The following is a 22,345-nucleotide window of genomic DNA, read 5'->3' as shown; positions in this document are numbered from 1 at the left end:
AACTAATTTTATTTTATTTATTTATTTATTATTATTATTTATTTAAAAAGGTATTAACATATTCCCGCTTCCACCTCCCGTTACAGTACAGAAACTGTTTGGGTGGACTCAAAAATAAATAAGATCAAATTTTAATGAGATTCGGCTTATATTTTACTTATGATTGGTTGCACTCGCATATAAAAAATTACGAAAAATTAAAGAGTGGTAATCGCCTGTTTTGGCACACAAAACCCGTATTTTCGGCAAATTAACGAAGTGAGAAATTATAACAATTTGATCTTACTAACTCAAATTTAGTTCAGTGTAAGAGCATTGGCTGAAAGTAAATATTTATGTGTATTTCGCAATGAAGAGGTTACTGAACCGACCTTCTACGACTGCAACATGTGACCTACAAATGCAATCGTACGGTTTGCAACCCGACGGCTTGTAAACAATGTTTCGCCAACAGCTGATTGAAACTCAACGCAGCGTTAACAGAGTACGCTCGTAAACAAAACAAAAACCTCGTGTTGAGAGCAATCCATAGAGAAGGAGAGTGTCAGGTTAGCGCATGCGTGGGAGCAGGTATCCAGCATCGAAGGGAGAATTCTTGTGAAGCAGAGAGACGTCTGCGCAGCACAGCGATGTCATACAGAGGAATCTTGAAATTGATTTTATCCAGCATTCAGCATTGGCAGATAGATACGCACCTATTTGTCGAGGAAAAAATTTTCAAATTAAATTTTATTTAAGAGAATTTATAAATATGAAAAGAAATTAAATTAAAATTGGGTCAGTAACCAACTAAACTTAACGCCTACTGTTAATATTGTATTTGTGTGAGTCTAAATTCATAAAGTGTTCTTGTTTTCTAAGGGCGTGCCCGAAAAGAGGATATATTTGCAATCAAATGAATCCAGGAGGATTCTATTGAATTTTCGAAAACTCAAAATTGAAGGTTTTGTAATCAAGGGATAGAACTAACTACAAATATCGATGGATCGGAATCGTGTAACCCGTTGGGTGGGAAGTAGCCTGTGCCTGGCGCTGCTGCTATTGGCCTTCACGAAACTGGATAAAGGTACGACTGTACAGTAAAATATATTTTATTAGAAAATTGGAAATATCTTTATAAATACTAACTCAAATGCAAATATTTCACGGCACACGCCGTAGTATCAAATAATATTATTGCATTAGCATTGCATTGTCTAGGAAATGCTGTAAATGTATGTATATGTATTAAAACCATTGAAGCTGCCTATTAAACCTATTATATTTTTTTTTAGCTTTATGTAACAGTATGGAGCGAATGATTTGATTTTTTTCTGATTTCATGCAAAAAGAGTTTTGACAAATATTTAAAGTTTTTCGCGATGGAGGAAAATTTTAAAATTTGCCAAAGCTTAAGTCCCCTACAAAATTATGAATTATAGAATAGTACAGCTGACCGCCTTCAAAATTTGCAGAGTAGTCTCCACTTCCCCTAGGAAATCCGAGCGCGTCCTTTTTGTCCCCATTGCTACCAGTTATTCGAAGCGACCCTTTTCTTTTGAATACTTTTTCATTTGCTTACCAATCGCTTACCATCAATGCATCTAACCACTTTTTACGAACGTATGTATATATGTATGTGTACATAAGTTCATGCCTATTAGTGCTGAAATCGAAATTAAAAAAAATATATATATATTTTGCTAAAAAATTATTTTTTGCGTTTTATTAGAACTGTAGAAATGCGCAACCTTTGTACAGTATACAATCTAACTGTAATTGCAAAAATGTAATGAACCATGTGTTTAATGCTTCAAATGCATCTTAAAATTTGACATTTCGTGTTATTCATACTTGCAACTAGTGTAAGTATTTACTAAGTATTTTACTTATGTATATTGAAAAGCATATGTCATACATACATACATATATGTACAAATCTAATGCAATCGCAACAACAACAACAACAAAAATGCAAGTTTCCTGGCTGTGAATGACACTTTTTCAGTTGTATTGAGAGGCAAGCAGGAACAGCAGAAACGAAATCGAGCTAATAAGAGATTTATAAGGGAGAACTGAAAAATTAGCAATTGCCTAGTAATTATTCATCGTCCAGAAAACGTTGTTTAACATACATAGATAAATACATACGTACTTATTATACTACATACATACCTACATCATGTAAACAAATGCTTAAATAGTGTCTGTTTCTTTCCCTCTACAGCCTCCCGCACGCAGCAATTATTACTTTATTAAATTTGTGTCAGCGGCTGAAAATTGCTGGTGCACAATACAATAAAAGCAACCACTTAAGAAATATATATTTGTATATGTGTATTGCAATTTTGTAATGAAAAAAAAAAACAAGATTTCTGTATTAACTGCCGAATCTTAATTCATACTCCTTCTGAAACCGAGCATTTTCAGAACAAAACCAACCAAAGAAAGAATAACAGTAGAAAGAAGCGTTGAGATGAAATGTGAAAACCAGAAAGAGCACAAAGCTGCACATGCAAACTTTAAAGCACCACGCATCGAAAATACAAAATTAAAATTATTTTTGCAACAGTAGATACATTCAAAAACGACAATATTCTTGCAGCACTTTTAACCGTGAAACCAGTCTACTAATGGATTTACATACCTAACCTTTGCCTTCAGTAGTTAAAAAAGAAGCAATTTGATAAAAAATAGTACTTCGAAGCAAATCTACCTAGAAATTAATCGACTATTCATCCATATTGTTTTTTTTTGTTTTGATCTTTGTGCTTACAACCATTTTCTATTCCTCTATCTCTGGTTCTCTCAATTTTTTACTCACCCTTACCGAATATTGATAGGCAACACTCTATGTAGTTAAGGCTTCTCAGAGCGCAACAAACGGCCATCGTCAGAACACCCGTACAACCACTTTTATCAACAATTACATTTGTTTACACTCTCCATATATTTAATATATGTCTGTCATCTACCCCTTCACTTTGACTCTATTCTATACAATTGCATTTATTAAGCTTTCTCTTTTCCAAAATGTTTTTTCATCGCATTGGAATTCTTTTATTTTGATTTCACTGCTTGAAGAGACCGTTTCCCTCAAATTTTGCATGAAAATTTTAACATACCCTCAAACGGATATACGAAATGGTACTATGTATAGTCGTATTGGTATCAACATAGAAATAAGTCGTGAAAATTATCGCAGTGACTTGCATGTGAAATCTGTAAAGGCTCATAAAATATAAAAAATAACAAAATTTAATTATTCCCTTCCATCAATTAAAAACCAATACATATATTTTTTTACTCGATGAAATTCCCGTTAGGCTTCTAGTGCTGTATTCATTACTAAAGTTAGAACCCCACATCGAGCTTTTCAAGCGTTGTTGCCTTCGGCACTGCGGCCGAATATAAAAGCTATAGCTGATTAAGGCGTTGAGGGCCTGAAAAGTGTTGTGTGGAGTCCTACTATAAGGTATGCAGAGTTTTAAAAAGTTCTTAGGTATTACTTTAAATGGAATGGAAGGATTTATTACTAATACAACAAGTCATATGTAGTATTAAAAAATTCACTTCCTGAAAGTCTTATTTAAAAATAATTTTATCCGAATCGTTATTTAAAAAAAAAATAAACATAAACATTTAGCATCTGCTTTTTCTTAAAATTTCATACCTGAAGTTTTAAGAATAAGCATTTTCTAAGGTTTTATCCATACCGCCCATTATTTCAGAATGTTTAAGAAAGTTTGAATTCATAAGAGTGCTCTCCATTTCAACCTGCTTACAAATGTTTGGAATATGAAACCATTCATAGTGTGGCATAGCCGTCCTCCCTTGTCACGTATGTATGTAGTTATGTCACAGTAGCACAGTTTGATATATTTGCACCGATTTAGTCCAAAACAACGCAGAAACTTGCAAATATTACGAATTAAGTAGCTCAGAAAGATTTAGGTAGCTGTCATCATAGTCTATTACTAAGTTCATACATACATACATCAGCCTTCCGTTGCCAGCATTTGCAAGCTCTGAAGTTTTAAAATTTTAAAGTTTTTAGTTCTAAAGTTTATTCATATCAACATTGTAGGAAAAAGTTCGTCTGCTCTGGATCGTTAAATTGCATGCAGTTCTTAAATGGGTACACTGTCATCACTTTTGTTTTATTTCGTTTTCACATTATGTTACAAATTTTCTCTAAATACCTCTGGAAACTCTGTAATGACATAAGGTGTAGGCAGACGTTGCATATACATATAAGAGCTATTAATAAACTTTTTAAATTGCAAACCATATTTTGATACTAACTTCCTCTTTTACGGTGAATTTAGGCAGTTTTGCAAGGTCCTGAAAATGAATTAGAGTTCCTCATGGATTGTAAAATTTTAAGAAGGAACGTTGTTATCTAAAAAAATATTTGTTTGATCTAAATATATATGCAGGAATGGTGTCCAGCACTTAATCTATGTTGCCTCCAAATTTCATAAATATACGCGAATACCCGTTTTCACTTTGCTTAGCAGATTTAACAGAAAACAATCACTTTGTGCAAAAAGTAAGGAGCCAAATTCGAATTTATTAAAAGTTTTGTAGTTTTGTAGATATTTTATATGTATGTATTACCTTGTTTATACTTACGAGAGAGCCGCATTAACAAAAGCCCGATCTGACTAAACACATATTTCAAGCGTTTATACCGGTGTAACTTCAGCGAACTCGCTGAAACCGTATTCAAAATTAAACAAAAGTTGTTATTTTCATTCGATATTTCTTTAATAAATAATTAGCGCGGTGGACCGAAATGGAAGCGAACAATAACTCAAATTTGTTAAAATAAGGATTAAATTTTAAGACGAACTGTGTGAAAACCAGCCTTTTTCACTTCGCGTCCGATGAGTGATGTGTTTATACCGGTTTTCTAACCGATATGAGAAACAAACAAGTAATTTTTAGCAAAAAACAAACCGACTTAAAAAAAATATATATATATATATATCTATATATTTCATGATTCAATGATCGGATCAAATTAGTACGGGACCACCTCTGAGACACTACCTTTCCGTTGCAAAAAGAATTATCGAAATCGGTTGACGTGACATAAAAAAAAAAAATAAAATATTCCGACGAACTGATAACCTCCTCCTTTTTTGGAAGTCGGTTTAAAAGCGATTTGAAAACAAATTCGAGTCAATACACTTTTGAATTTCTGAGCGTATTGAAAGTTGGTTTGTGCCTCCGCACAGTGGTTCAGAGCTCACATCTAGCACGACAAAATTCGTATCTCCTGCGAACCATGGCGGATTATTCTCAAATCTTAACATAGTAATCTACTTTAGAAGGAGCACATTTGAAGCTAAGTCTTTTGCTTCGATACCTCTACCGGTGCCGGAGCTATAGCCTAAATTATGGTCACAAGAAATGGATAAGATTCACTTTCCGTAAAATTATAAAAAATATGACAATATCAGTGTCAAATGGTGTGTTTTAATCCATACATATTTTCGGGTTGCCATCCAGTCAAAATTTTAAAGTTATATTACAATATGCGTTTTAATAATATTTCCGCGAGAATAATAATTGCTATAAGGGCCAAATTCACAGTGCGTATTTAACTCAAATCGGTAGCTGACTACAGATTTTTGTACTGAATTTGGCCCTAAATTTGTGTATTTTTATGTTGTTAACCATACATGAACTTCCAGGTATTAAGCAGATTTTTACTTTTTCCAACGCCCACATAAAAACAGTAGAATTTGTTTTTCTTAATATTGTTTTTATTTCTTTGAAACTTTGTTCTCTTTTCAAAAAAGATATTTTAAATTTTTAAACATATATTTAGCAACCTATTTTCTGCATTTAAGTTTTATAGTTTAATATGAAAATAAGTGTCCCCAACTTCGTATAATTTTGTGGATCGAAGACTTTAAAAACCACAACCTTAAGTTCTTTGTGTTATAAATATGTGTTTCTAAGCTTTTTATGCAGTCAGACTTGGCGAAGATTTTTATTTTTAACCACTCTCTAAATAACTCTAAATTACTTATTTTGTCCATTTTAAATGTGTAACTGTCCGTTTGACAAACGAGTCCAACTAGGCCTATTTTGATTGAAAATAATACGAGCAATACATTTTTATGTTTAGTAAACATCGTTCATTTGATATCCATATTGCAACAAGTATTACCTTAAGATGAACTACTAAAAGACTTAGTCTTAGTATGAACAAAACTCTATATATAAATAAATTGAAATTTAATATTAGGAAGTAACTTATGTACTTCTTAGGTAATTATAAAAAGCTGGCAACCTTTATTGGACAAGATCTTTTAATTTAGTTGAAAAATGCGATATGTACCTAATACAAACTTCTGTACAAGTCGTTAGAGCAGTCGAAAATACATACATATATTCTCATAATAATGTAAACCATCCAAAATGTATGTAAATTTGCATGAAAATTTGGCCAACTAACTTATGACAAAGCGATAGTTGTATAAAGAGGTGCACAGAGGAGGGCTTGTTTTTTATTTATCTCGATACAATAATATTGGAACTACAAAATAGTCATATTTTCAAAACTTGCAATCGCTTTTTTTAAATCTTCGGTGAAAATGTTTTTTTAATAAATAAATTCTTTCCTTTTAAACGAGATGTAACTTAAAGTAAATTATCTTTAATTCCCCTTTTCGCTTGTAAACGTAATAAAGAAAAACAAGTAAAAGCAAATAAGGGTAGCTGAAAGTAAATGAGATTATGAATTCCAATAAATGCACGTTTGATCAAAAGACTTTATTATATCGAACATTTTTTAAAAATAATTTTCTTACTTTGGTAACGTCATACGTTAAAAGTACCCATCATTCACTCACATATTTTACTGTAAATATGAGTGGTGGTTTATTGTTTTTACTTATGTCAGAAATTTGATTTAAGTCGCACAAAAATTTAGTTCTGAACCATAGTGCTCCGTTTCGAATCACAGCGAACTGGGTTAAAGCGCATTATATGTCGGTATAAACAAGGTATATGTATATATTTTTGTTCGATGATAAAAGTCTAAGTCTAAATCAAGAAGCGTATCTTTCGTCTTTGACGTGAATATCTGTTTGGTTTTTAGTTTTTTGATTCGATCAACCTCTCTCTGGAGGATCGTGACAGTTTACGCTCAATCATAAATCCTAAACCGAAGCTAGTCAACATTAAGACGCTCATTAACCTAAGTTTTTTAGTAGTATATTCCCTTGAATTTTTACTCATATTGAGCAGGCGCAAACGATCGGCCGCTATGGCTGAGTGGTTAAAGCTGCGTACTACCACTCCGTAGGACATGCGTTGTATCTTTTGCCTGAGCAGCATCTAAATATGATCGAGTTTTTTCTAGCAGCGGTCGCCCCTCGCAGCCAATGGCAAACTTCCGAGTACACTTCTGCCTTGAAAAAGTTTCTCATAAAACCATTTGCCGTTCATTTGCGGCGTTAAATTGTAGATCCATCCATTTGGGGTATATTTTCATAACGCACCCCAACTTGGAGGAGAAGCTTGTCCAAACACTTTTCAAAAGTTTAAGCGCCAAATTGATATTATTATTACTGAAATGCCTGCTTGCAGCTGCACCTCCTTGCGAAGAGAAACCTCTGGCCTTAGTGAGCCCACAAACCGAATAAGACAACGTAGCTTCACTAAAACTCCTTCTGTTCGGGATACAGAATACCGGGATCCAGAACATTTCTCTATGTACCGAAATCCCGGCATCACATCTCCGGGATCCCGAGACTTTTCTGATTTATTCCCATAATAAGGCGAGTTGTAGAGTCCGAGTGAAGTTGAAAATGAAAAAATTAATTCACGTGCATTTCCAATCCCTTATACTCATTGCAACGTCTGGCAACATCTTTACTGAGTAGGTACATTCCCTAACTAATTCCAAACTACTACATTTTAAAGTTTCTCATACATATCTATCAGTCTATCTCTAATTCTATTTACATACATACATTCTTGTTTAACTGTCTATCTATCTGTGGCAATGTGCATTTGACATTTAACCAATACTATTTTATTTGCATCATACATTTTATAAAATATAATTTACTCGTGTCTCTTAGTAAGTGCATCCGAAGATGAAGAACGCTTGGTACGTGATCTCTTTCGTGGGTATAACAAACTTATACGACCCGTTCAGAATATGACACAAAAAGTTGGAGTAAGATTTGGTTTGGCGTTCGTACAGCTAATCAATGTCGTAAGTGTGCATTACTACTACTACTACTACTACTACTCCACTCTACAGACCACAGTGAAATTCACTACAATGAAACTAACAACAACAAAGAAAACTTAACTGAAACTACATATGTTATTCCAACTTACAATAAGTACAACTACAAATGTACTTGATAACAGAACAGCCGACTTATAGTACGGTACGATACGTCTAAATACAGTTATTCGAAATCCATTTCTTACTCAGCGTCCATTTTGTATGTTCATTTGACAAACCATTAATTAACTTTTTTGTTTGATTTTTTTTTTTATCTCGGTTTGTGAATAGAGTTTTCGACTTTACTTAGGTACATACTTATTTAGATCACAGGTCATTTATAACGTAAATATTTACACGCATTAAATACCTAATTTTGTAAATTGTAAATAGTTATTGTATACATACTTGTACATTATTCACATGCTGTATTTACACGTCATAATTCATGTCGACATACAAAAATGCATTCTATAAGAATATCAAAAACAAAAATCACCAAATTACATATTCCTTTTCTCACTTTGAATTTTTTTTGATATTCCTACAAAACTTTTCACATGATTGATACAAAACTCCTCCCCTTCATCGTTTATGTACGAATTCTGAAACTGAAAATGTTATACTACATATACTCGTATATGTGTAACCGAATTCTAACGAATATCTGAAACTAAAATCAAAAAAATTTCAATACCAAACCCCAGAATGAGAAAAATCAAATTATGAAATCAAACGTTTGGTTACGTTTGGTTTGGTACGATTATCAATTGCAATGGGACGAGGCCGATTATGGTGGTATTGGCGTACTGCGTTTGCCGCCCGATAAGGTTTGGAAACCGGATATTGTGTTGTTCAATAAGTGAGTAAATAATGCAAATTATTTTAGTAAGAAATATTGTGTTATACATACATACGTAGGTATAGATTTTAATTTTAACTGCTCCTTTTTTACTTGGTATGCCTCTTCTAGAAAAAGTTATATATAAAAAAATCACTATAGAAATACTAGTTAAGAACATTGTTCTTATGAGTTTTGCCGTTTGAGAATTAGCTGTGCAGCGTAACTGATCTTTCTCAAATGGTAAAAGTTTTTCTTTTATATTAATCTTAGTTAATGTATCCGATTATATCACATGCATACTTCTAACCCTGTTAACTTCTTTTTATCATCCACTTACATTCACAAGTGCTGACGGCAACTACGAAGTACGCTACAAGTCCAATGTTCTCATCTATCCCACGGGTGAAGTGCTCTGGGTTCCGCCTGCAATCTATCAGAGCTCATGCACCATCGACGTCACCTATTTCCCGTTTGACCAACAGACGTGTATCATGAAATTTGGTTCGTGGACCTTCAACGGCGATCAGGTGTCGTTAGCACTGTACAACAACAAAAATTTCGTCGATCTATCCGACTATTGGAAATCCGGTACATGGGACATTATCGAAGTTCCGGCCTATCTAAACGTCTATGAAGGTGACGGTAATCATCCAACCGAGACGGATATCACGTTTTACATCATCATACGCCGCAAAACTTTGTTCTATACAGTGAATTTGATCTTGCCTACTGTGCTAATCTCATTCCTATGCGTCTTAGTATTCTATCTGCCTGCTGAGGCTGGCGAAAAGGTAATATCCAACCATTCTGTATTTACATACATATACACTTTGGTCTCTTTTTATGCGGATTTGAATTTATGCGGTTTGTCAAACCTTTATTTCGCAGTAGCGATTTTGCTTTTTTGAGACTTTTTATTACTTTTTTCAGTGTGTAAAAGACAATGCTTCTGATAAATAATTTGTCTTTGTATTCTTACATAATAATAATAATAATAGATTGGCGCTTACATATAAGTGGGGCTTCTCCTCCAATTTGTGGTGTGCGCCTTGATGTTGTCACACAAAGGGGAAGGACCTTCAGTTTTACGCCGACTCCGAACGACGATTGTATTTTTAAGAGAAGCTGTTTTTCATGGCAGAAATACACTCGGAGGTTTGCCATTGTCTGCCTAGGGGCGACCGCTGTTAAGAAAAAACCTGTTTTTCTAAATTTGTTTTTATGTATTCTTACATAATTCATGTATGTATTTATTGTGGTTTTTTTTATTTTTTTTTTTGGTTTAAATACAGTTAAAATTTTATTTATTTCATTAATGTTCGGTTTTACATGGAATAATAAGTATTGAAGTGAAGAAATAAATAGTTTTTTTTTTATCAATAATGCCTCACTGGATTTTTTAATGCGGTTTTTTAGAATTTTTTACATGGAGTATCTGAATTTATGCGATTTTTGAAAATGCTGGAACGCATCCCCTGTTTTTGTATGAAAGTGAAGAGCTTTTTTAAGCGGCTTTCTGAGGAACGCATGTACCGCATAAAAAGAGACCTAAGTGTATTCTTAAATAGCATCGGTATTTTTACTCTTTGTACATATGTAAACGAATATTCTATATGCACCCTGCAGTAAACCAAACAAACTTGCTTCTTATATCTACTGTATTTCCACTGCGCATTAAATGAAAAGGTATGAACGAAATATCGGGGTGCCTTGATTCCTCAAGGTCATCTAGAGGTCAGGCCAAGGTCAACCCAAGGTCGAATTTAGAAGAATTTTATTGAATTTTCAGGCTTATTCAATGAAGTTTTCCCTACTTGACCTTCAAATGACATCGAACCTGTTCGAAAATCGGTTTTTTTTTTATAATAGGAAAGTAAAACTATTGAAAACACTTTTCCCATCAGCTTTTGTCTATGAAGTCAACTTGAAATTTAACCAGAGAATTGAACTTCTAACAGGAGTGCCAGATCCACTAAACAATAGCGTTTTTCTTCACGTGACCAAGTTACAGCTTGGAATCGTGATCTTAGTACCGTTTTCTTAAGTAGGTTTCAAAATTTATCTTACCTAAAAACATTTTTTTTAAATTATGGTATAATGGGAAAATAAATTTTAAAACCTACACAGGAAACAGCCCTTAGACAACTTAGATTAGTATGGGAAAAATACACTTGTCTGAGAATACATATAAGCACTTTAGAGTGATCCAACAAAAGAAATTCGGAATTTTAATGCCGGCACCCCCTAGGATTGCTCTATACCGAAAAAATATACCCCTATTTTATATTTTTAAATCAAAATCTATTTAGGGAGTGCTCGGAGCGCTCAAGGTTTTCCAAGAAAAACTTTGAGCGCTTTGAGCACTCGCTAAATTTTTTTCACATCAAAATAAAAAATCTGGGGTATATTTTTTTCGGTGTCGAAAAATCCTAGGGGGTGCTGGCATTAAAATTCCGACTTTACTTTTTTCAATGCAATTTTGGGCCACTCTAATGTACTTATTGGAGCGACGACAAACGCAACAAAAAATTAAATATATGTGCAGTCAGTTCAACAAGAAAGGATGCGAGATTTCTTTCAATAGTTTAAGGATATCAAATCCAAATTCTGTAACATCAATATCTAAGTAAAATGCAAAAGAGCAATTGATTAATAAGCTCTTGAAACATCGCGAGCATTGGCAAAAAACCTGCACACAACTCGCATACTTTCGATTAGATACAACTAGCGGTAATAGAACGCCAAACCTTCCTAATATCACGTAAGGATTAAAATTTTTAGAAGACATTTTTACAAGCCGTTTTTTCATAATGCCTGATACGTTTTCAATTGAGTTCGCCTCGGAAGTTTAGTTAAATCAATTAATGGCTAAATGTGTGACGCGAGCCCAACAAATTTGCCTAAAAAGGTATCGTGCGAAATTGCAATCTATTAGTAATTGAGCAGATAAAAATACCTATTTTATTTTAATATCAAAAATCTCGACCCTTTCTTGAATTTTAACGAAATTCTTTACATTTGGTACAGATACTTACAAAGTTTTAGGTACATTTAGAACGATACCAAATTTGTTCTGAAGCAAACTTTCCTTTTTTTCCTTCACATTTTATATGCAACCGTTCCCCAATTCCCTCTTTCCTTTGCGTAGTTTCTCCAGTTATTAAAACGAAGTGTAGTCCATATTTAACGATCATTAGTTAAATGCTCGTTGACCCGAAAGTTCGAAATTTCATAATAATAATAATTTCATTTGAGCGATAACAATAAGTCTTATATCTGAACAATCAGTTGTATGGGAGCTATATGTTATAGTAGAGTCATTTTGCCAGTTTCGACAAATGATTAAAAATACACCAGCTTACCAAATTGCAGTAGGATATCTCGAAAACTGAGGGACAAAATTGCGTTCAAACAGACAGACCGACGGCTAAGTCGGCTCCGCTGGACATTCTGGTCATTTAAGTTAGTGTTGGGCAGTATCGATACCAACAGTACTCAGAACTCGATTTTCAAAAGGATCGGCAGCACCCAATTTTTAAAGGTATCGATACTGAGTACACCAAAGAACTCGTTTAAGAAAGTACTCAGTATTTTAAAAAATTCCCGATCCTTAAAAGTGTCGATACCAAAACACTCGGTCCTCGAAGGTACTCTATACTTCCCAAGTATACATTTTCATGGATCTATATCCTCTTCTTCTAGCATTTATGTACAAACATAGGAGCAAAGATATAATGCCATTTCATGTTCATGAAACATATAGATGAAAGTAAATTTGCCGGCTGTAGAATATGAACCCATGACCCTCGCGGCTCACTTAATCAGCGATACTGCCGTTTGTCGGGTCCAATTTTGAACAGTCAACTGCCCCGTTAATCCAGATTAACCGGCATGTATTGCAAGCCTTAGTCTGTAGAAGTAGACAAAATGTATAGAAAATTTAATGGGCTACAATCTGCTCAGGAACATGGGCTTGGAACCACAGTTTAAGCGTTACTGGCTTGTGAGTTGGATCAGGGTCTTCTTGTAATGTTCTTGGTCGACTTTCATTCAAGCTTTGATTTTAAATAAGAAATACATATGTATAAACTAAATAGAACATGTCGCTGATAGGCAAAGAGACTATAACAAATCAATAAACGGACTCTTAATGATGTAAATAATTCGTAATGAAATGTAAAAATTTTATGTTTATACCGAGGTTTTTGGAGTTGTGACAGTCTTTTAATAAATAAGCGATAGGTACAAAAAGATCCATATGTGCGCCATATTTTATGTCGGTAGGTAAACATTGAATAACTTTGGCATATATGAACCGAACGACTGAGGAGAAAATGTTTTAGAAACGTCAGTACAATTTTAACCATGAATCGCTTCACAACGAAACAACATAGTCGCCCGAACGGTTGGCACTGAACCTGATTTTTGGTAGCAAATTTTGATGACCGACGAGGCCAATTTCACACTGGCGCCGCATAGTGGGGCAAAAATGGTTGCTGCGGTCAAATCAATTTTGAGAGCACAAATATGAACCGATTTAAAGTTCATTTTTTTTTAATTATAATTAAATTTCGCGTCGATCTATTCGTGGCGATTATTTTAAAAAGCTCTAGTTTTTTACTTGGTTATGGTGAAAAATGGAAGACAAAAATTTTTACGTTCCAATGCTTCCACTTTTTTGGAAAATACTTGAAATTAATTACAAATGTCTGCAATTATTTGAAAAATTATTCATAAATATTTTTCCATAGGATACATTTACTAATATATGTATATTTTGAAAGCCGTTTTTTTATATTTTTGCAATTTTGGACATCGACCCCAGACTATCCAGGGATGATAATAGATGAAAAACAATTTCGATATATCAAGGGGCACCCATACAAACTGAATTTCTCACAACCCATACATATTCTTATGTGAGAAATTCAGTTTGTGTAGGAGGTGCCCGCCACGTTTTTCAATAACTCCCATTTTTTTGCATGAGTTCGGCGTTGATATTATATATCTCCATACTAAGTTGCAGCACTCTACGATGAATACTTCCAGAGATATGTTGTTTGACAACTTCAGTTTGTATGGGAGGTGCAACGCCCCCTTGATATATCGAAATTATTTTTCTTCTATTATCATCCTTTGGTAGTCTAGAGTCGATGTCCCCCGGCTCTGTTCTTGCTTTTTATAAACGATATTTCTACAGATATACAACTTTCCANGTTTGTATGGGAGGTGCAACGCCCCCTTGATATATCGAAATTATTTTTCTTCTATTATCATCCTTTGGTAGTCTAGAGTCGATGTCCCCCGGCTCTGTTCTTGCTTTTTATAAACGATATTTCTACAGATATACAACTTTCCAAAATTTTAATGATATAAAGCTTTATAAATCGTGCGTTTCAATTAAAGAAAGGTCTTTGCTACAATCAAACTTAAACAGCATGGCTACTGGTGTCAAGTAAATCTTATGCCTCTAAATCTTAAGAAGAGCTGTTCACCCCGCTTCTTAAGCTTTCTAAGCTTAATTTTAATTTTCATATTAATGTGACAGTCAACCGGGCTAAAGGTGTACTTGCATTTGTGAAACGATGGTCAAAATAATTTTGTGACCCTTATATCACTAAAACCCTGTTTACAACATTAGTTAGGCCAATTCTGGAATACGGTTCGGTGGTTTAGAATCCAAGGTATCAAATTTACTCAGACAAGATCGAATCAATGCAAGAACAATTCCTACGATTTGCTTTAAGAAATTTCCATTGGGATTCTCAATATAACCTTCCACCTTATACGAGCCGATTAAAACGTACTAGTATCGCCCAGTTGTCGAAATTCGACATCTTTTTTCATACACTTTTGAATTTTACCTGTCACCAATACTAAATCCTTTATGCGAATTAGTATTTCGAAGTCCACCAGCATAATTTATAACGAATTTACAGGAAAACTTAAAATCGAATTATGAACGTTAATACCGGATTGATTAATGGTAATTCTACTAAGTCTCCTTCTCAGTAGCTTTTGAAAATATACCAAAAAAAACCTCGATTTTCATTTATAAAAAATATGCATATGTATTAGTATGTATAGATGAGATGTTCATTACTGACTGATATGTCAAACAATTCAGACTGTAAATAAGTCCGTAAGTACGGTAGTGACAGCATATGTTGCTGTGTGAAATTTCAGAACGTTAGCATAGGCGTTATGAGAATTAGAGTTTGTATTCCCTTTTCCAAAATCTACCACTTTTCGCCGTAAGTACGGTACTGACAATATATGTCAAGTTTCAGGACCTCAGCATAAGCGGTTCCAGAGATAAGCGATATGNTTTCGCTGTAAGTACGGTACTGACAATATATGTTGCTGTGTCAAGTTTCAGGACCTCAGCATAAGCGGTTCCAGAGATAAGCGATATGAGAATTGCAGTTTGTATAAGCGGTGCCACGCCCTCTTTTCCAGAATCTACCACTTTTCGCCGTAAGTACGGTACTGACAATATATGTCAAGTTTCAGGACCTCAGCATAAGCGGTTCCAGAGATAAGCGATATGAGAATTGCAGTTTGTATAAGCGGTGCCACGCCCTCTTTTCCAGAATCTACCACTTTTCGCCATAAGTACGTTATTGACAACGTATGTTGCTGTGTAAAATTTCAGGATGTCAGCTTAGGCGGTTACAGAGATGGCCGATAAGAGAATTTCAGTTTGTATGGGAAGTGCCACGCCCACTTTTCCAGTACCTACCATTTTTCACCGTAAGTAGGGTATTTATAATCTATGCATCTATGCTAAGTTTCAGTTCCCCAGCATAATTGGTTTTAGAGATATAGTGGTTTTCACATTTTAGTCTATATGTCAGATGCCACGCCCCCTATGTGTCGCGATTAATATTTCTCGATTAGAGGAAGTAATGTCCTTTAAACCGATGTATGTTTCATTGAAATCGAGCGACCGGTGCCTTCAAAAAAGGGATTGCAAAATTTTCTTGTGGCATATTTATATATCTTCCTACACTTTCCAGCCGCAGGCAAATGCTTGGTACAATTTTTATAGTTAAATTACTAACAGGCTCAATTTCAAGTCCGCTTCTTATTGGCGAAGATAGCCTTAATGTTCCCTCCCGGGTATCAAGACACTTTTTTCGCCTACTTCTGAAAGCTTGTAAACTAATTTTGAATTGCACGACCCGCTCCGTTGCTTATGCCAGGATTTTAACTCTCATTCCAGCACGTTTGATATATCAGATCCGCTTTTCAGCATTAAGAAATCGATACTGTGCTCTCTCAATAAATGAATAATTAAAATAAAGACATAAAATCGGCTGATGAATTTAGTTCTGTAGCTGAACAGTTTTAGATCTCGACACTTAACAAACTCCTGCCTATCGTGACTCGGCGCAAAAATTGAAAATACTGGTTCCGTACGTCTTGCGGATGGGCCGGAATGGAGGGTAAAAACCGTTGGGATTATTATTATTATTAAAAACTACGGCTTTCACAATATATGTGTATTAGTATAGATGACAAATTAAAAATATTTTTTAATTAAATACATCCTATGGAAAAATGTTTATGAATAATTTTTTAAATAGTTCCAGGCATTTGAAATTAATTTCAAGTATTTTCCAAAAAAATAGAAGCATTCAAACGTAAAATTTTTTTTCTTTCATTTTTCCACATAAATAAACAAAAAACTAGAGCTTCTTTAAAAAATCGCCATGGATAGATCGACGCGAAATTTAATTATCTCTTATTTAAAAGAAAAAAGAAACGTGAAATCGATTCATATTTGGGCTCTCAAGATTGATTTGTCCACAGCACCATTTTTTGCCCCACTGTGCGCCGTTAACAAGCAAGATTAGGGACACGAATTTCGATACGATACGATACCATATCGATACTTTTGGCATTCTATACTGATATTTTTTACTCGATAGTTTTAAAGCGATATCTTTTGGAATCGAGTACCAGAACCCTAGTATCGTATGGAATGCCTAAAACTCGAATTAATAAGATAATCACCCTCATTGTGAGAGTCGTATAGAATGCAAGTCGTTTTTCGAGGGTCGAATCATATCGATAATTTCACGTCATCGCCTAAAATTTTCACTCGACTAGTGTATTAAAACGGAAAAACTTGGCAGCACTGTATAGTTTCCGACGGTTTTCGTCGTTTACTTATTTCGGCACGACAGTAGACAATGCCTAATTTACGACTTACGCGATGAGGATGCATGTGACTAACAATTCTCCCCGATATAAATTGGGATTTAAAGAAGAGACATTTGTATTATAGTTTAGATTGCATGTAGCGGGATTTTAACCCACGGCCTCGGTGTCTTTAGTCAACATCTCTACGTGTAAAAATAATAATAGATTGGCGGTTACACAATATGTTAGTGTTTGGCCCAGCTTCTCCTCCGATTTGTCGCGTGGCCTTGGTGTTGTGCCATAAAAGGGGTCCCTACTGTTACGCCGAATCTAAACGGCGATTTTATTTTTTTATGAGAAGCTGTTTTTCTTGGCAGAAATACACTTGGAGGTTTGCACACTTCTAGTCATTATACCACAGCGGCCTACATACGACACCAATGTTGAGAAATTTTTTGGATTTTGGCATCGATATTTGGGATATCGAGTCTTTTTATTCCGATATTAATGGGTACCCGATATTTTTACAGCGATACTTTAATAAGTACCATATCGATACTCTCCGTTCGATATCGTGTCCCTTAGCAATATTACTAGCCATTTTTCTTCAGAGCGACAGTCGATTGGAATCGATATCGCTGAATGTGGGTTTATTATGTCAACAAGACGGTGCGCCATTGCATATTTTTTTTTTAAGTCATTCGATATTCACAATATTGCTAGCTTAAAAAGTTGCTAAGTCCACGTTTGTGTAAACTGATATTTTGATATAAGTAAAAAGCAACAGAAAATAAAAATGCATCGTTTCTAAAAGAATTAAGGTACTTGTTTTATTTCTTTCCGTTTATATTCAACAAAATTCAAACTCCTTAAGAGAATCAGAACGCACAATAAGCCCAAAATAATACGAAATATTTTAGTAAAAATCGAAATCTTCCGATTCGTATTGAGCTTTGTTTTGCTTTGATCGCGCAAAATCTTCGATTGTGAAGAGTACCTGAAGTAATTGCTGTAAAATTAAAAAAAATGGGCTTAGCAGCTTGCGATATAAACATACTAAAGGCTGTCGCAAGATGTTACTGCAGGGTGTAGATACTGACTTTAACATTGTGAAATTTATTAATATTTGTAACTTATCAATTTTCTTTCATATAACCTCACTAGGTCACATTAGGCATAAGCATTCTGCTGTCGCTGGTTGTGTTCCTGCTGCTCGTATCAAAGATTCTTCCGCCAACCTCGTTGGTGCTGCCACTGATTGCCAAGTACTTGCTATTCACTTTTATTATGAATACGGTCTCAATTCTGGTGACAGTGATCATCATTAACTGGAACTTTCGCGGTCCACGCACACATCGCATGCCCATGTGGATACGGACTGTTTTTCTACACTATCTTCCTGCCTTTTTGTTAATGAAACGTCCGCGCAAAACAAGACTGCGTTGGATGATGGAAATGCCTGGAATGAGTATGCCAGCTCATCCACATCCATCTTATGGGTCACCAGCTGAATTACCAAAGCACATCAGGTATGAAATGCTCATAAGCCGTCACCGCCACACCAATATTTACCTACATAAAGCTTTACTATTTACATTTGTAAATATTTTATTTTGATCTGATAAGTATATATTTAGCCCTAACTAGCTACTGCTGGTATTTATAAAACTTAGGACTCTAAAATCCCGAGCTAATTGTATTTGTTTTTACCGTTTTTGTTGCAGTAACTACGGGCGCTTAGAAGTGTATAAAGAAAATACTCGAAAATTAATCCTTTTTAATGCGAAATTGTTGTACTTTAATAAGAAAACGAGAGTTAATGAAAACAAAAAAAAAATAAATTCTGCTAAAAGTCCCTTTATTATACTACTCAGTTTAACTATTCAAGAAAGAGTTCCCATTTTAGTATTTCTTACGTTAAAGTTTATTAAATAAAGGTTCTTATAAGGGTTTTGTGAGCTCCCATTAACTTAGCTTAGATTATTACAAATATTTCTGTATTTTCTTATTCTTTTATATAACATTGTAACATTGTAAACATTTATTGATTTTCCAACCGCCTTTCGCGATATTCCGCAATTTCAAGTACACTACCACTCAAAGTTCTTAAACTCTTTATAAAAATAGTAAGGACGTCTGATTTATTAATAACATTATAAATATTTACTTAAATTTTTCGAAATAAAATCCGCTAATACCACATACAATAGAACCAGTTGTTCCATTTACCCCATTTTTAAGGTAAATAATAAAGCCCACAATACGAATAATTTTATTTCCAAGATTTTTATATTATTACATTTATTTTCACAATAAATAATTTAAACAACTTAAATTACTAAGCACGAGGTTTTCCAGGATTTTATTATGTAACGTTTTCTGATTTGAAAAATCAAAAGAAATCAACAAAAAATACCTTAGTTTAGTCAGAAAGGCCTTTGCGTGATTTGATTTTTTGAAATCAACAAAAAACTCCTTAGTTTAGCCAGAAAGGCCTTTGCTTTAACACATACCGAATTAAAAGCAAAAATTGACACAAAAAATAAAAAAATTAAGAAATATACATGCATACTGGAAAGTAAATTTATAAGTTATTTGTGTATTTAGGTTAAAAATTAAATTTGGTCGCAATTTTCTCCCAAATATTGCGTTTCGGACATTATTTCGGAGTAGCGATGGGTCATGGGGGGTTGAAATTCGGTTTTCTCCTTATTTCGATTAATGTACAACCATTCGATTATTCGATTCGAAATTTGGAGTTGCAAATTCGATNTACTTTCGGAGTAGCGATGGGTCATGGGGGGTTGAAATTCGGTTTTCTCCTTATTTCGATTATTGTACAACCATTCGATTATTCGATTCGAAATTTGGAGTTGCAAATTCGATTTGATTCGAATTTCTAAAATTTCAAAGTTTGTTTCTAAGAATGATAACTAAAATAAAAAAAGAGTTTTGGAGTTCCGAAATGCTCGCTCGCTGACTGAGCAGTTTATGTACGTATACTTACCGTCGTTTAAAGTGCAAAACCGCGTATCAACAAAATGCAAAACCGCGTATGAGCAAAATGCAAAACCGCGTATGTGAACTTGTATAAATTATTTTCTAGAGCGTAAACACACTCATATTTCAAAATGGTTCTCTGTTTTATAAAGCAATCGCATTTCTGGCTTTATTTCAGGACGAATGGATAAGGATTGAGCCAAGAGCTTGTGTGAGCAAATCCAATTTTTGGCAGCCAATGTCAGTTACGCGGTTTTGCAGAATGACGATACGCGGTTTTGTACTTTAAACGACGATATGAGTGTTTTCGTTTTTCCCATTATTTTTTTAAACACGTTTGAAATACTAAAAATATTTTGATTCTGCTCATTCAAATATGTGATTTTTTAGTTTCTGCTTTACTCAAGACATATTAAATAAGGTAGAAGCGATTTCGAAATTTCTCTCTTTTGAACATCGACTATAATATCTAATGATAAATAACTTTTAACTCTTTTCAACTTGGCATTTTCTATTTTTCGTTAAAAATTCTATTGCATGCTGTGAGGTAGTTTTGAATTGTGTAATTTTTTTTTCGTTTTTCGACCACATCCTTTTATAGATACATATACAAAAATGAAAAGAAGCAGGAACGCAGGAAGCGTTAAAGTGGTGCGATATTTTAAGGCGCGTAGTTGCGAAGTTAGAAGACTTCGTTGGGAGAACAGCTGCGGTGTTCAATTGGAAGATTCTTCCCGCGTCATTTCAACGCGGTTTTATTACAGGCCCATTGCAGGCAAATATTTTTAAGCGCATGCGTTTATACTCAGGTACTATTCCCTTGGCTTGGGAAGTTTCTGTGCCTGAAATGCCAGAAGCATACGAAAGTTCAAAGTTCAGAAGTGACAATATCATCTGTTGACGGGCCCATACATGATATCAGCAATTTTTAGCAACTTAAATGGGAAAGAGATCTGTCATTTAAAAAATTTTATCAACAAATTGTTAGAGTTAATCCGCATATAAATTTGCAAGAAAACATTAAATCATTTGTTTATAAGTGCGGAATGTTTTTTAGAATTAACTATTTAAATCAGAAATTAAAGGCAAAAAAATATTGGGCGAATAAAAACAAATAAATTGTTTAAAATAGTTTAATAAAGCACCGTTCATTATATTTGCGTGGCTTCCTTTATGAGGCATTCGTTTCTGTCCATATGTATATGTGCATATAAAATGGCAATGCAATTAAAATTCTTTGAAGGTATATTGAAGTAATTCTTAAAATTAGTATACTTACATATCTGTCTTCATATGGAAAAGTAGCTTATGTCGAAAGGCTAGCTTTAGTATAAATCGGCATTCGCAGCATACAATTGCGAATGACTCACTGGCGCTAAGCCGTTGAACAACTTCTGGCAAATAAACGTGGGACAAATAGTTCCGATCAGGGACCGTAACAGTTACAACTTTTATTAAAAAAATCACTCTTTAACAATTATTTTTTTTCTTTTATTAAATTACTCTTTAAATAACCGTTATTTCTGACTTTTATTTTATAAATCGAAAATAACAATTATTTTTGATTTTTATTTAAATAATCTGCAAAGAACAGTTATTTTTGATTTTTAAATTATATGTCTTAAATAACAGTTATTGAAGACTTTTATTTATAAAAGTCATAAATAAAAATCCGTCACTGATCTTTATTTTTTCAATCATACTTACAAAAGTCATTTGAATAAGTCGTAGTAAACTTTTGTTTTCAACACCTTATTAACTGCGAAAAATGTTAATGACTTTTATACGAAGAACATTTCCTTCATAGCGAATTTTTTCATGACAGTTTTCATCAATAACTGTTATGTTCGGTCCCTGGTTCCGATACTAACAAGTCAATATTCTTGTTAAGTCTCATCAAAAATTCCTTGCCGTTGAAAGAATAAAGGGAATTCCGCATTATACTAAAGTCAGCCTTACCACAAAAAAATTTGGCTTTATCTGCAGAATTACATGAAATATTATTATATCTAGCCCTTTAAGAAATTTAGATATTAGGATATTGCTTTGATTTGGATCCTATTTATTGGAAATATGAACAAAGGAATGGTTAAGAAGTAGCTTATGGTCAATTA

The 22,345-nt window shown here is 33.9% G+C and overlaps 1 protein-coding gene across 2 annotated transcripts in view; it reads left to right on the top strand.

Moving 5' to 3' along the window:
* The first annotated feature begins 662 nt into the window (after positions 1 to 662).
* The window catches only part of nAChRbeta1 (nicotinic acetylcholine receptor beta1), a 28,928-nt gene continuing 7,245 nt past the window's right edge, over positions 663 to 22,345 (top strand). The window contains exons 1-6 of one of the 2 annotated variants that reach the window (XM_017612946.1): positions 663 to 777; positions 862 to 1,066; positions 8,085 to 8,221; positions 8,947 to 9,101; positions 9,430 to 9,874; positions 18,396 to 18,760. In XM_017612946.1, the coding sequence (XP_017468435.1) occupies positions 982 to 1,066; positions 8,085 to 8,221; positions 8,947 to 9,101; positions 9,430 to 9,874; positions 18,396 to 18,760 (1,187 nt within the window). In that variant the 5' untranslated portion in view covers positions 663 to 777; positions 862 to 981. Of the gene's footprint in view, positions 778 to 844; positions 1,067 to 8,084; positions 8,222 to 8,946; positions 9,102 to 9,429; positions 9,875 to 18,395; positions 18,761 to 22,345 lie in introns of both variants that reach the window. The other variant, XM_017612947.1, reaches the window with a different exon arrangement.

The sequence above is a fragment of the Rhagoletis zephyria genome, unplaced genomic scaffold, assembly GCF_001687245.7.
Source record: "Rhagoletis zephyria isolate East Lansing unplaced genomic scaffold, Rhagoletis_zephyria_1.1 Rzeph_scaffold_00591, whole genome shotgun sequence".
Classification (NCBI taxonomy): Eukaryota; Metazoa; Arthropoda; class Insecta; order Diptera; family Tephritidae; genus Rhagoletis; species Rhagoletis zephyria.
Note: the sequence above shows the minus strand (reverse complement) of the source record. Positions and strands in the feature narration are given on the sequence as shown.